General features: G+C 37.7%; 1 protein-coding gene across 3 annotated transcripts in view; it reads left to right on the forward strand.

The window, feature by feature from the left end:
• Cd226 (CD226 molecule) overlaps positions 1–16,536 on the forward strand; it is an 88,455-nt gene that overhangs the window by 6,342 nt on the left and 65,577 nt on the right. Inside the window, exons 2-4 of one of the 3 annotated variants that reach the window (XM_019205213.2) lie at positions 9,611–9,640; positions 10,508–10,675; positions 10,923–11,261. In XM_019205213.2, coding sequence (XP_019060758.1) covers positions 10,630–10,675; positions 10,923–11,261 — 385 coding nt within the window. In that variant the 5' untranslated portion in view covers positions 9,611–9,640; positions 10,508–10,629. Of the gene's footprint in view, positions 1–9,610; positions 9,641–10,507; positions 10,676–10,922; positions 11,262–16,536 lie in introns of those variants that run through there. The other 2 variants (XM_019205204.2, XM_033757580.1) reach the window with 2 other exon arrangements.

Below are 16,536 nucleotides of genomic sequence, written 5' to 3' on the forward strand. Positions count from 1 at the left end.
AAAAAAAAACTAGAAAGACTGTCTCAAGGCCTGGGATTTAGCTCAGTGGTTCCACCACCTACCTCGCAAGTGCAAGGACCCAAGTTCGATCCCTGGTACCAGAAAGACTGTCTTAATATAGGCTCAAATGGATTCTCTGCCATTTTGGAAAATAAATAGTTCATTTAATAATCTAGGATGCACAATACTGAAAGAAAAATATTTGCAGCATTCAGGATATTAAAAAGTGTGCCCTGGCTAGCTGTGGTGGTACATGCCTGAAATCCCAAGTAACTCCAAAGGCTGAGACAGGAAGATCCCAAGTTTGAGGCAAGTCTGCGTAATTTAATAGTACCTGTGTTAAATAAAATGAAAAGGATTGGAAATAAAGTTTAGTGATAGATTTCTTAGCTAGTATGCACATATAGGAGACCCTAGAATTGATCTTCAGATCTGCAAAAAGAAAGTTTTCATCGGCCCTGCCAAAGGTGGAGTGCACTTGGTCGAGGCAGGACGAGGCAGATCTTCCTTCATGGGAGTCCATATGTGGCAAGGCAGAAATTTGGGCTTCTCTTTCTGGGCTGTGAATTGAAGGTTTCATAGCTAATGGAACATGGAGCCTGACTTGAACTCGAGTCATAGCAACTGCTGTTCTAGGTAACCACAGTGAGGAGTACAGTGGGACCAAATGGCAGTCACACGGAATGGAGAGTATGCAGGGGAAAGAAATGAGCTGTCTGCATCCAGGGACTGGAGCTGGGGGAAGGAGATAGCGGATATCTGCAAGTCCCTGTCTGCTGTTTCCTGATGTCCTTTAGAAAAAAAATTCCCAAAGAAGAATTTAGCGTTTACCACAGCTGATACTCAGAGTCCGGAGTTCTCCAAATGGTATGTGTAAGTATTTATTTCTTTAAAACCTTAAGACCATTAAGAGAGCAGAGGTTAAAAACAGAGGGGGAAGTAAAGGACAGTGTCCCCATGCAGGTGTCGTGAAAGAGTCTGGGCCTATGGCAATGCTAAAACTAAGTGAGGAGTAGGGTGTGGACCCCTGGACTAGGTGGTACTTTTCACAGCATTTCATTCCACGTCCAGGGGTGATGTGTGGTACAGTGTTCTTCATTCAGCATATTGCACAAGTATTACATATTTCAATGCAAATCTGCAAAATGATTTCAGAGCATCAACGTGGCCCATCACAGATTTATCATGCAGAATTCAACTGGTCCACTAAAGATAGAAACAGTTGCTTTTAACTCTAATCAATGAAATTATGCTATACTCTACTAGATATACTTCTTTGCGGAATTTCATTTCCTAAATTTGCCTGTTTTAAGGACAAATATCTTCATGTGGTTTTGCTGGGGTTGAGGATATAATAAATCTGTTTTTCTATATATGTTGCTTAAGTCTATAATCATACTGAAAAATTACATCAGTTTATTCTTCTACCAACAGCATTTGACAATTTATGTTTCCTCTTGCTCCTGTTAACAATAGTCATTGTCATAATTTTTGTTTATAGATTTGTAAATTTGATCTTCAAAAGTTAGTATGTCATTCTTTTAATTTCATAAATAACATCTGCTGAGAGTAAATGCCTTTTTTATTTTTCTATTTGTAATCTTTCTTTTGTGAACAGATGTTTAATAGCCTTTGACAGCTTTTTACATGATATTTGTAGTTTTTCATTAATGTTTAAGCACTTTATATTTAGAAAACAATAATTTATTTCATAACTTTTATGTATTTCTCTCCAAATGCCTCTGCCTTTTTGCTTTGTTAGTGTATGTTTGCCATGGCAGAGTTTTAAGTTTTTATGTAAGTAAAGCTTTCACATATTTTTATACCTTGGATGAACACACAGACACACACACATTCACACCTCCATATACTCCACTTTATTTTTCTTGTTTGTGAAAATGTGCTTTGCTATTCTTATTAATTAAAACAGCACTTTGACTAATTAGAGCACTTTTATTAATATGAATGTTCACAGATGGAGATCCCATTGGCACTGAGGATAAGTCCCCTTGAACCCCTGCTTGTAGGGTGTGGTCCGTACTTTGGAGAGTGTAGTTAGCAAGTGCTTCAGAGGAAGCACTGACCTGCTTAAAATGTAAAATATCACATGTTTTTAAAAGTATAATTTTCTTGTGTTCCCAAAGTGGATTTTGCCATAGAGAAAAATAGCATATAACTATTTATTGAAGACTTATTTTTGTTACTTTTGACAGAATTAACAAACTTCTTTTGCTGATTCCTACACATCCTTGAGGTTCATTTCTGTGTATTCATGCACATATATTCATGTATGTATGATTTTCCTGCTATTCTGGTATGACATGTAAAACTATTGTCATAAAATTGTTATCAGACACCTAATATATTTTATTCTGTTTAATTCTATGCATCTTCTAAGTTGGTAATTATTTTTCAAGATTTACAATGTGTGTGTGTGTGTGTGTGTGTGTGTGTGTGTGTGTGTGTGTGTTGCTGGAAACCCATGGCCTTGCACCTGCTAGGCATGAGCTCTATGCTGAGCTACATTTCCAACCTTTGTTTTTAAAAATTTACCTATGATAATTGGTTTAAACTTCTAGAATAAGTTAAATGTTGGTAGTGATCATGGTCATCCTTGTCTTTTTTAGGAATTTAATAAAAAATTCTTCAAGTGTCTCACTATCTAGTTTGCTTATAGGTTTTGATCAGTTTTTTTATCATGATAAAGAAATTCCTAAATTGCTATGTGTTTTTAGCAAAGAATACTACCAAGTGTCCCTTTGGCATTTGCGGTGGTTAGTGTGGAGTGTGGAGTTGATTTTTTTGGGAACAGCTGAAGATGTTAGCATACTTTTGAATGTGTCTGGGTGGGTCATGGAGCCGTACATTGGGGGATCCATGTCTGCTTCTTCCCTGCTTCTTCTGTGGGCATTGTTCCCCTGCTGTGCTTCCTGGATACATGGAATCAAGCAGCTTTGCTCCACTGCGCCCTTCCAGTATTACGTTTCTGCCTTGGAGCCAGCTGACCGTGCACTAAGTCTCTTGCAATTGTGAGTAAGCGAAACATCTTCTCTAAGTTGTAGGTGGAGAGTATTGTGTCCCAGCAACACAACATTTATTAAGTTGAGAGATTTTTCTTGTGTTAGCCATAATTGTTATTTGTTTATTGAGGAACCTGGGGCATTTGTTCTGGAGTCCTTGTTTTATTTAGTTAATTGCCTACTTGGGTGTCCTTCAACTCAGCCATTTATTTCTTTCATTCTTTGTACAGCACTAGTTACTTTTAGGCTTGGCTGGATTCAGGCTCAGCCACTCTGGGAAGATCGCCTCCTCAGTGTCCCTGTTTCCTTCCTGCTGTGTCACATGGGGACTCCCTGATGTCTGGCTGTACTATTTTTAGGGATGTTTCAGTTGATCAGAGGGTTCAGATACTGCCAATTAGCAGTTAGTTTTATTTTATTATAAAGTTCTCCAATCGTTTTCACCCAGTGGTTTTTATTTTCTATTAGGAGTTGTCTTGATGTATTATTTTAATAGGCACTGAAAAATGGTTATCTAAACATACACCTATGACTGTTTTACACTACATGCCTAAATTTTTCTATGAAGAAAAATTTGGGTCACTTTGCAATGTAATTTGTGCAAGAATGTCAGGATCAATGATTTGTTATCTTTTTTTAAACCCTTTATTAGAACAATGAATTGATTCCCTGGAGACTTAGAGAAACAAGTCCAAAAGTAGTTAATGTGATATGATTATTTTTGTTGTGTTTCTTAGTTTTGTCAACAAATGATAATATGTAAGGCTAGGAAGAGGGCACTTGTTCATATTCCTGAGTGATAGAGCGTCTTCATTCTCCCTCACCGATTCTTGATCTTGTCACCTCCATCCATTCTCTGTTTGGGACATGTGGGGGGACTCTTCATAAGACACATAGGGTAGGTTTATTTGTCTCAGGTTGTTTCTGTTGTTTGTTTTGTAATTCATTATTGATAACGTGAGATTTTCACATTTCTCCCAGTTGCTGAATAAGATTATGCAGCTTCCTGTTGGGGATAGGAAGTGTGCACCCCAAGAACCCTATAGCATCTTGCCAGGATACCTGTATACTTATGCAAGCTAATTGCTATGTTCTTCATATTATAAAATTCCAAATCCTCTATGAAGAAGAAAACTAGATGCACATACCTCTTCACAGAAACCACAAGTTATTCCCCAGTCATTTCCCTTAGTAATGGCAATAACTTTATTTTGGCATAAAAGCAACAATGATGATGGGGATGATGATGATGATGAAGGTGATGAAGACAATGATGATGATGACGATGAAGATGATGATAGAGATGCGGAAGGAAGCATGTGTGTGTATGTGTGTGTGTTTGCACAATTAGGAACTGATTACATAAGATATAGTAATTTGGGAAAAGTTTCTGACTTGTGCAAATTTGGGTTATGTGACTCAGGTAGCAGGATAAAACGTTTCAAACCTAGACCCCATAGATATAATAATACATATATCTTTTGTTAAAATGCCCTCTAACATTTAATGTTTTATGAGTCAGGCAAATAGACTGTGACCATTTCAACAAGCATTTGAGGTTTAATTCAGGACCTGTTGAATAATTCTGAATAATACTTGGTCCAAGTAAGGAAAGTTTGGCTTCGGGTTTGCCCTTAAAAATTGATGTGCAATTTTCAGGCATTGTGAAAGGCTATGAAGACATGACAATGGACAAAATTTTACTTGTGCCTTGAAAGACGTTATTAGGCTACAATAAGAAATGCACTGCTTAAGTAGTCAAATAAAGTCATAAGTTTTTGGGTATTGATATATTTGGGGTTACAAGGTGCTCACAGGAGGAATACCTAACCCATTCTTGGAGACCCAATGAGAATATCCTATCAGGGAGGTCTGAGCTGAGATGTGCTGGAGGGGAGAAGGAAAAGCGAAGTCAGGGAAAGTGGACCTTTGTGTCACATGACCATATCTTACCAGAGAGTGGCCTTTAAGAAGAAAATATTAGGTGGCTCTAAAGTGTAGGCTGAGCATAAGCAAAGGATACATGGCACTAGAGAAAATGGCAGGGATCAATTATAATGACCCTATGAATCAAGAAGGTTGAGTTTTCTCTTCATGACAGTGAGTCATTGAAAGGAATGACGTGAGTCCAGAGGGTGCTTCAGAAGGGTACCTCTGGCCCATTCTAAGTCCCTGTTGAACATTTGCTACTGTAGGACAGCACTGCCTTACCTCCTTTTGGGACAGGATTTCACGTGCATACAGATGGGCTAGCAACAGCAGAGGCCAGCCCTGCACCTGGAAGCACAATGTCATGGGCAAAGCAGTTTCACTCAAGCAAGCCCTTTTTATCATCTGTCAATTACAGTCCTTTCTTCCTAGAATTTCTATGAATCACAGGAACTCAAGTTTCACCCACAATCTTTCATCATGGTTTAACCAACAGGGAACCATCATAATCTAGTAGTCACATTGCTATTGGAAATAATATTGAATAGGAAATACGAAATATTGTATCTCCCAACCTGTGAACTGTATGAAACACTGAGTTTTTGTTCTCTATAAATCAAAGAATGAGTCCTAGGAACAATGAGTTTAAGAGGAGAAAAATATTTATTGATAGGAAAACTCCTGAGGGGAAGGAGGGGTCCCAAGTGGGAAGCTGGGGAATCCTACTTCACAGAGGAATTTTATAGGATGAAACCTGTGTGGGTACAACCTGCACCACAGCCATCCAATAAAGTTACAAGCATTGTTACTTAGTTAATGATGGTCCACTTGGGAAACAAGTCATGTAACAAGTGTGGATGGAAAGAACAAAGATTCCCCTAGGAAGTGGTGGGTCCAGAGTGGTCTGGTCACAGACCAAGTTGCTTAATGTCTATCTAGATGTCATTAGGCCCAGTGTCTGTTCTTTGAGGACATGTGTAGGTCTGGCCATCTTCTCTTTATCTTGAAGCCTGGTTTTCAGTTGATGTGTCTCTGTGCAACTATGTATGTTGCACCCTTGTCTTGACCTTCTTGAGGATCTAGCCCTATCTGATGGCCTATGATATTTCTACCTAGCTCATCTATCTCTAACAAAATGAATAAATAAAAAACTTTGCTGTCTCTTTGTAGAGCTAAGAAAGTTTGGCATTTCTATGACACCAAAGCTGCTAAACATGCAGAGATAGTTTTTCAGAAGCACTTTGTCTTTCAGACACTTTGTCTTTTCAGAAGACAAAACAGAGAGAGTAGCTAGAAGGTAAAACTGAAACATGGTTAGATATGGGCAAAGATAAGAAGCTTCCTGAGTTCAAGAGACTACTGAATATAAAGTGCTTTGATTGGCAGAAAAAATGCGGGGATGAAAAAGTTTGTAGTTTCAATTTAGAGTTAGAATAGATTATGAGAAGTGAATCTTTCTAACTTGTAGAGTCTAAGGAGGAAACAGTGGGATACAACCATGTATATCTGGATTTGGAATGAATCTGAGTAGCTGAGATGTTAAAGATTTTTCAGAAGCAGGGAGAATTCTTGACTTCAAAAAATCTCTGCCTCATCTGCTATTAGTGTTTTACTCCAGGCAGTAATCTGGAGAAAAGAGTTCTAGAGCAGGGGAAGAGGCAGCCCCCAGAGGGAGGAAAGCTCTTTGGTAATTGACCGGAACAGAAGGGTGTGGTCCGGTGACCTAGGTGAGATCTGCAAAGAGGCCACATAAACAGGAAGCCCTTAACCAACAAACAGAATTATAAGAAGAGTTGGAGCAACCAGCACCTCACATCTCAAGGTTAGTAACCTTCTCAGAAAAAAGGCTGGATGTGCCCAGGTTAGCAGTATAAATTACTAATGTGAGAAAGGGTAAACCTTTTATTTTCAAGGTTATTTTGGCTATTCACAACCCCTTGCAATGGTATATTAATTTGAAGATCAGCTTTGCCATTTCCAAATAATGTAGCCAACTAACTTTATTGGCTTCTTTTAGAAACATTTGCATCATAACAGTATTATATTTTCCAGTTCATGAACATAGAATGTCTTAGACATATTGCCTGTATATGACTTGTCCATATTTGGATCCTAAAATTCTTTCAGCAATATTTTGCCACTGACAGTGTGAAGTCCTTGGTCAAATTTATTTCTAGGTATTTTATTCTTCTGAGTTCTATTATGAATGGAATTTTTTCCTGATGTGTATTGTTATTTTTTCTAATGTGTATCGTTGTACCAGAATATGAAAATTTTTCATGTGTTGATCTTCTGTCTTGAAACTTTGTTGAATTTGTTTTTTGGTTTTTGGTGGATTTAAAGAGTGTTAATATGCAAGATCATGTCATCAGCAAATAGGAATATTTTATTTCTTCCTTTGAAGATTGTATGGTTTTCATGTCTTTCTTGCCTGATGGCACTGGCTAAAACCTTCAACAAATATGAATAGTATCCGTGACAGCAGATATCCTTGTCTTGGTCCTCATCCCCAGGTGACTTTCCCCAGTGATGATGACATTAGCTGTGGATTTTTCTTTAAGATGTTTCAGAGAAATTCGCCGAGCATCTGTTTCCTTACCTATCATTTGCCTTTCTCCTCTGACAGATTTCATTCCTTTGGGCTCTTCCAGTATCTATGGAGGGGCTTCATGCCCTCCCAACTTTCAGCTTTAACCATAGGCAGTTATGGCTCTTCCTGGAACCTCTAACCTAAAGGCATAAACTGATTCTTTCTATGCAGCTCTTTGAGTTGTGTGCCACCCCTTTCTATTTTCTTCTGTTTCTTATTACCTTTTCTAGTTTCTCTTATGAAGTACCCTCTACTTAATTATTAGATATGTTTTCCTGATTGGACTCTGCCTTGGATACATGAAATTAAAAAGATACTTATTTGTTATATATCTAGATGGCAAAAGGTAATCTACTGGCATTTGATTCATTTACCTTTATGTCTGTGGAAACCATTTTAGTCCAAGCTATCATTCTATCTTGCTTAGGTTTTGGTAATAGTGTCCTCAGCATTTATTACCTTGTCTTTCTCCTTCCCAATCTTATCTTCATGATGCAGTTGGAATAATTGCAAGTGTGTGTGTGTGTGTGTGTGTGTGTGTATGATACAGATTATAGGATATTTTAATTGCCTTGTAAAAATGTGGAAATTTATTATATTACTTAGTATTCTCAGGCTCCAGAGTTGATGGATTCAGTAGTGCAATGTTATCATCTAAGATCAAAGGTTAATCTCATCTCTCTGCCACCCTCAGGCTGTTTTCCTTGGGGGTGGATGACTACAAGAACTGGGGCAATGTTGTTTCTTGTCTGTGTTAAAGGGGGCATAGGTTTTTGGTGTGGAATGTAAATAATTTCCTTTACTCTGACTGGGTCAATTCAAGCTATGGTTAGCTTTTCCAATTCTCGAATCAATCATAGCAATCAGTGAACTAGCTTAGATTTTTAATATATTGCAATGTGGGGAAGGAATGGATATCTAAAGTCAAGTATGAAGGGTAAATGGGAGATGTTTAGTTATCTTCCTAATAATTTAAATCATTCTGATACTTTTATTGCTCATAGACTCATATTAGAAAGTCTATAAGAGCAAACTAATTTCACCTCATCTACCCACACAGTCTAATCTCTTGTCATTTTCTGTTCTCATGTCTTGTGTGTTGCTCCAGCTTGTACTCTGTAAACACCGAAGAGTCTCTGGCTTGGTCCACCAGCTCTCTTGTCTATCTGGATTGCTCATCCTTGCATCTGGGTACATTCCCATCTGGCTATAGCTTCCTTATCCTGCAAGCTTTGGCACACAGGTGAAAGAGTCTTTCCTGACCACCCTACCAAACGTAGGTTTCTGCTTGTCTGTTAAGCCAAGTGACTCTTTTATATTCTAACACGTTCTTGTTTTTCTTCTTAACCTAAATATTGCAACTATATGTTTATCTATGTGTTTGTTTGTCATTCAACATCTGTCTTTCTATACCAGGTTAGGAACCATACCAAGTTAGAAAACTTTTCTGTAAAACTTTAGAGAACATTTTGGCATTTCTGGGCCCTACTGTCTCTGCTGCATCATCACTCCATGTGCAGTGTGTGTGTGAATGTGTGCATGTGAATAGTGTGAGCACGTGTGTGTTCAAGAGGGATGTGAGTGTACATGTAAGTATCTGGGAAAGTGCACGTATAGGGTGTATGTATGAGTGCGTGTGAGTATGAACATGTGTGAGTGATCATGTATGCAGTATATCAGAACATGTTTAAGCACATGCATATGTGTGGGTGTAAGCACGTCCATGAACTGAGTGTTAACATACATGTGGGTGTATGAAGGGATGTAAGTCTGAGGCAGGTTTTAACATGAGCAAAGGAGGTCCATTAGGACGATACTGTCTTAAAGATTTAGAAATTCTTGTTACTCATGCTAACTCAAGTTTTGTAGTATTTTCTTGAAGTTAAGAGGAAATTTTGTAATTAAGACTTAATAGATGAAATACATTTTTCCAATTTCAGATATATAATCTTGAATCTTTGCCATTCAATCCATTCTCCACAGCCACCAAAGTTACCTTTCAAAAATATAAAATTGTTTTTATTATTTACATCCAGTTGTGATATTAAGTTGTGCTATGTTCCTTCCACAGGTGAAACTGTAAGGGTGGACAAGACCTCAGGTATTGTAATTTGTTCTGACTCTATATTTATTTTAAGATAAAAAGTTAAAAAAAATCAAATAATCGTGTACTCTATTGCCCCTGCCACTATTCCTTTGTATGTGGAGACCTTTTCACGGTCTGTTCATCAACATCAATGCAAATTTCTGAGCCTAGGAAGGAGGTTGACACAGGCCAGTTGAGGCACCAACAGAGCTGGGTGGAGACGCCATCCCCAGAGCTACAAGATGCCTGCCACTGACCTTCAATCTCTGCTCCAATTTCGCCTACTCCGCAGGGACTCCCTGGAGCTTCCTATATAAAAGGGATGCAATATTCCCCCTCCCTATGCTTGCTTTCCTGTTTTTACATTTCTTTTCAAATTTGTACTGTTAGGGCTGGGAATTTAGCTCAGTGGCTCTGCTGCTCCTCACAAGTTATGCTTGCTTTCCTGTTTTTACATTTCTTTTCAAATTTGTACTGTTAGGGCTGGGGATTTAGCTCAGTGGCTCTGCTGCTTGCCTCACAAGTACAAGGACCCATGTTTGATCCCTGGTACAAAAAAAAAATGTACCTTTAACTTACTGTACATATTTATAAAAACAGAGTTGTATACGCATATGTATATATTTATATATGGCTTATTTTAGCTTCTGTCTCCTTCTACTAGAAAGAGGTTTTTTTAATGTCTTGTGTCCTCTTTGCTTAGGACAGAGTTTCAACCAGAAAAGACACTCAAGAGGCATTTATTGAATGAATGAATCTCTAGAAAATGAGTCCTTGAAAATAAGCTCTTTCCCCGAGAGAGAAGTAACTGAAATCTGCACATCGGTGTGAGAACAAACCTGCCTTTGAAGCTAAGACCTTTTTCCTGTGTTCACACTTCAGAAAAAGAGGACACCACTGATAACATCAGAGAGGAAGGAAACGGTGCAGTGTGCTTGGCCTGTGCATATGTAACATTATACAAGTTATTTTTTAATAGACCAGCTCCCAAAAGTTTTCCACAGATGAATTATCTCGCTTTCCTCTTGGCTATTCTTCAAGTATACAAAGGTAATCTTTTATGCCTTTGTTTATAAAATTAGCTCTGCTTTCAGTCTTACTGTGATATGCACAGAATTTCTGAGATAATTTCTCACTTGTTCAGAAAAATTAAAAGCTTCTCAAATGCCAATTATCAGCAGTGGAAATTGCTGGCCTTCACTATGACCTCAGTTTACTGTCATTGTTAGGTTAAGATATTTACTTGTTGTTTCCATCATCAAGTCTAATGGAATCTTTGTGCTGTTGTGTATTTCAGCCCTATGTGAAGAGACATTTTGGGACACAACGGTCAGACTTGCTGAGAGTATGACTCTAGAATGTGTGTATCCCTTCGTGGCGATCTTAACCCAGGCAGAGTGGTTCAAGATGGTGGGCAACCAGAAACAGTCCATGGCCATATTCCACCCCACGTATGGTGTGATAATACGGAAATCCTATGAAAATAAGTTTCACTTTGTAAACTCAACAGCGCCTCGAAAAGACATGACCCTTTCCTTTAATAATGCCTCCAAAGCTGATGTGGGTGTCTATTCCTGCTTGCTTCATATTTTTCCATATGGATCATGGGAAAAGATGATAGAGGTGGTTCAGTCAGGTAAGGCCAAGTTTTATTTTCATTTTACCCACCTACAATTTACTTCTATAAAGCCCAAATGATGAAACTGCTGTATCCTATTCTGGTGACTTTTCTCAGTTCCATTTCTAGATTTTATGATGGCATTGTTCCAGAGGAGTGTCTCTATGATTCCATTTCGTTTTTCTAAGTGCGTTGTTATTTCTGAGGGGAGATACCTCACAAATCTGAATGTTGGAGGGGGAGCGGGGAGTGCATGTCTCATGTTGTCTTCATGACACGAACCCAGATTAAATTGATGTTGGCATCATGTGGATTTGGGAGCTGGCTCCTTCCCTTTTCATGCTTTGCCCAGCAGTGAGTACCATTCCCTTTTGCCAGGCAGTCAGTACCAGCTAAAACCCCTGGGAGTTCAAGGTCCTTTCTGTGTGATTTTATCAGGTGAATATATTAGTGATTTTAGTAATGAATCCTAAACAGGCTTCAAGCAATGGCTCCATCTTTTACTACACCCACATTTGGTGAGAGAGGACTGCTCACTGTCATATTAGAAATGAGTTCTTGAGATGCTGCTGTATCTACCAGTGACTGTGGTTTGAGCATTCTAGTAATGACTGCATTGAGTGGATATGGTATTTTGAAAAAAGTTCAGTTTTAGAGCCTTTACTTTCTATATAATCTTGTGTTAGTGGCTCAATCCCTCTTAGGCTCTCACTTGCTTTGTTGAATGGTTCAGGGATAATGTATTTAAATGACTTGGTACAGTCATTAGAGAATTATGGTATGATTATCATCACTATTACTATTATTTTGTATGTCTCGGATGCATAATGATTAATTATGACATTTCAAGATATCCAGATATCTTTAAGATATCTAAAAAAGGGAATATTTTTTGAACTGTGTGCTTTTGTCTGGTATTCAAATTATACCATAGGGACACAGAAAATAATATTATATGACATCTGATATAGGGCTTTTAAAAATATAATTCTAAAGGATAAATTACAGAATCATTTGAGGAATAACAAATGATCAAGGGTTAAGACAAATTTCTCCACATGTAGCTTTCCTTTTTAGATGTAGTTGAGTTCAAGACCAATTTTGTGTATACAGCTAAGGCTTAGAGTATCAATTAGCAAAATGCCTTTAATTAAACACCCAGTAAAGTCTATATTTTTCCACTCAAGAACTCTGTTGCTGTATGCAGATACCTGTTAAGTGCTGTTTGCCAGTTCTATGTGTAGTGAAAACTGAGCGAGTAGTTCTGCATATGGCTTGCTTCTTCAGGGTTGGTCTGAGAAGGCTTCTCCCATCTGCCTTGTGTAGTGAGTCTTTGTAATTTGAGTCATGGGTTGGGCATTTTGATTTCTGTCAAAGGGCAATGAACTGAAAGCAGGTATATAGCTTGACCTTTTCCAAAAGTTTAAGGTAAAGAATGGAGCTCATTTGTAGCGATTGTTGCTGTACCAAGGTAGGATGTTTAGCAACATGTGTGAACGGTTTTGTGAATATTTTCATATTTTTGTCATTCAGATCTATAGCTCTTGTTATTTATTATTTATTTTTTTATTTATTTTTTGTGAGGTCAGGAAAAAGAGTTCTCCAACTCCTGGGACATTTTCAAAATAATGGCCAGATAATCAGGAGTGCCTAGCCCTTGACCTGATTTGAATTCTTCATTGCTTTTGCTTTTGATTATTTATATTTTTAAAGAACAGAGTGGGATAATGGGCCAGTGGGGATGTTCTAACCTACTGTGAAATTTGATGGATGAGATTCAAAGATGATAGTAAGTTTAAACATTATGTTGTATTTCAAAATTTACGTTAAATAATATCTAAGATGTCCCTTTTTGTGCCTTATTAACAACATATCAGGCCCTATAAATAGCACTGTTTTGTGCAGTTTAAAGGGGGAGTTGATTATCTATTTAACGATTAAAAAACCAAAGTTGGAATCCAGCAATCTTAATTGTATAACAGATTATAAAAATTTCAAATGGATGAAGGGATTTAGCCATAATATTCCTGAACCTATTGGTTTCTGCTATTACTGATAATGTATTATGTGTGAAGACTCCTAGTTATCAGTGCCTTATATGGATTTTCTCATTTAACCCAGTGCACACTTGAATGAGGATCTTACTTTGATTCTGTAGGTGAGATCACTAGGTGTCCTGAGGTCCAGAGGCCTTTCTGAGACCTCAAGTTTCCTTTGGGTCCTGCTGAATAAACTTGTAACTAGATGCAAAGTAACAACCTGGGGAATATGAGCCCCCAGTACCTCAAAGAAAGAGATATTAGTCAATGCATATCCTGTCCCTCTTCCTGCCCCTCAAATTTTTAACCCAGAAATGAGCAAATTGAATCTCTTATGCTGAATAAATGGTACTATTAATACAAAATTCTCTAAAAATATGTTAGCTTCAAAATAGGTGTTCCTCAATTAGCAATTTAGATAATTTAATGGTAATAAAGGATGCATTTATTTTATCCAATTCATGGGAAATTTTACTGAGATGACTTAGGATAACATTTCAAAATAAGCTGTTCTATAGCGGAGTCTATTATAGAAGTAGGGTCCTGGGGAAAATTATTCTTACCCCCATATCTCTGTCACTTAAAACAAATACAGTTATATTTATAGAAATCACCCATCCCCAAAGGATGAGCCACTCAAAATATTCTGCTACCAAACTTTTACTGGGTGCTTAGTATAAAATAACCAGTGGTTGCCTCATTTAATACTTATGAAACAGCAGGGAGAGGTATTGTTTTCTATTATACATATAGAGGTAGTAAGGTCAGAATTTTTAACTAACTTGTCAATGACTGGTCAGTCAGAGCACCAAGATAAGCCCTGCTAATGTTTCTGAAGTGCTAGTAATAACATAAAAGAGAACTAATTCCAATAGTAATGTGTCAGGGTAGTTCAAGGTAGGAAACATTGTGCTGGAACTTGATGTTTTAAGAGAGAGACTGTGAGGGAAAATGAGAAAATAGAGAATGTTGATGTCAGAAAGAAGGGCACAATGGAAGGGTAAACTTTGTGCAAGGGGCAGACTGGTTAGAGTACAATGTAGTTCTATCGACCTACCTACCTACCCGCCTCCTATCTATGATTGGCTTATGCAAGCATGGATGCTGGCAAGTTTATAAAGTATAAGCCAATCAGTCATTGATTCCCAGGAGAGCTGATGGAGCAGATGAAGCCTTAGGCAGTCTGCTGAGGAAGCTCATCTTGTTTGGGCAAGGCCTACGCACATTATGGCAGACAATCTGCTTACTCAAAATTCTGTCTTAAACGTTAACCTCGTTTCAAAATATTTGCTAAGTTCACACAAAATCTAACCATTACACTTGCTTTGGAAAATCATATGGCATTAGCTGGTTAAAGAAGCACGTATCTTATTAGGCCATGTTTCTACTCTGATATTTTAGAGATTTCCCATAAGTATCAGAAAGGTCCAGCAATATTTATAACAGTGATTTTAAGAGCAAAATAAAAAAATGATGACAACCCGAATGTCCATTGCTAGTAGAATGAACAAATACACTGGGGCTATTCATACAAGAGAGACACCCTACATCTTTAAAAAGATATGAATTGTCATTATGCTCACCAACAGGGATGATCTCAGCAACATCATGTCGAGGAAAGAAAGCAAGTTATAGAAAAATGTATATGGTATGATTTCATTTCTTTACAGATACACAGAACTGAATGATGTGTTATTTATACATATAAAACCAAATGTAAAACTACAAAAAGCCAATTCCCAAAGCATGAGCAGTAAGGAGGCAGAAAGAAAAGGGACTTCAAGAGGCTGTGAAGTTCATAATTATAGTAATTTTAACATACAGTATATGTGTTTTCCATTTGTCTCAAAACTATTTCAGAAAATTTATTTCAAATTACTGAATTTCTAGTAAAATGGTGAAAAAAGACGTGATTCTAATTTTTGAGCAGTTCAAAGATAATTGTCTAAATTAAGGATGAGATCTTCATTCTGAGGTAATAGAGAGGGAAGCTTCAAAAATAATTCTGAACTTTTATGATCCAAGGATGGAAAAATGATAATTTCATTTAAAAAGTTGGGAAATTAGGAGGATGACTTGGAAAACAAGAGAGAAAATGAGTCTGTTTCAGGTGCACTGAGGTGCACAGTGGCCTTTGGTCAGGTGACAATTGAAATTAGGAGAGAGTTAATCAGAAGAACATTTTGCAGTCATTTGAATGATACTGGCACATGTGAAATGACAGCAAAGAAAGTACTAATGGATGGGGTAAAAGTTTAAGGCCATAAGTTGGAAGATGGTCACACTGAAGTATGTGAGGGCATTTTGTGAAATAGGCACAGGGAAAGGAGGGAGAAAAGCAGGGAGAGCAAAGAGAGCTGCAGAATAGGTAAATTATTGATGTTTGAGCGGCAGGCAAGTTTCACTGCTGTTTATGGGAAGGAAAGGGTTATCTGTTAATGCCTCCTTCATTGAGGTGCTTTATATTGGTTGTGTTGTGCAGTTTTTCTGCGTTTGTGATTTTTCATATTACAGTCTACTTAGCTCAACTCGTGTACAGAGATGCTCCCAACTCCCTTCCTGTAAGGGTTTCATTCTCTTCTGGGTCGGACAAGCCTCTCTATTGTCTCTGGTAGTTCTTAGAAAGCCTCTTCTCCCTTCAAGGTTGACGTATTCTGCCTAGGTGCCAGTAGCTATGTAGCAGCTGAACTTTTCCTACCTTCTGACTTTTGTGGTGCTGGCTAGTGCTATCAGAGGTGTCCCTTTAATATCAGGGGGCCCCAGAATTGATGGAGGTTTAGAGGAATTGTATGATGGGGGGGTTAGATTATGCTGGCCAGTGACCAGTATTTTTTCTAATAGTGTGATGTAGGATTCTAAGTTGGAAGGAGAAGTATCCCAGATCCAGCTTGCACAGAAAGGTGAGCTGATTTGTCGGAACTGACCTTAATCCATTCATCAAGACTTCAGTGAGAACCTTCAAGATTTTGGGTAATGTTCAGTGGTTTGGAAGAGAGAGAGAGATGGATCTTACCTCTATGTAATTTCAAGTATTAGAGGAGATAAAACTTGTATAACGTAAATTATAAATTAAGGCAAAAAACCATAATTGCTGCTGTGATTCAGAGGATAGAATTCACTTTTAACTAGAAAGTATAGGATAGATTTCTTCCTTTTTTTCTGCATTGGTGCATTTTAGGTATCCAATACAGTCATATTCATCATTGGGATCTTGAACCTTTACATGATACATCTTGGTTCTTATTTTTTCCCCA

Source organism: Fukomys damarensis, unplaced genomic scaffold (genome assembly GCF_012274545.1).
Source record: "Fukomys damarensis isolate Sample0158 unplaced genomic scaffold, DMR_v1.0_HiC HiC_scaffold_30, whole genome shotgun sequence".
NCBI lineage: Eukaryota > Metazoa > Chordata > Mammalia > Rodentia > Bathyergidae > Fukomys > Fukomys damarensis.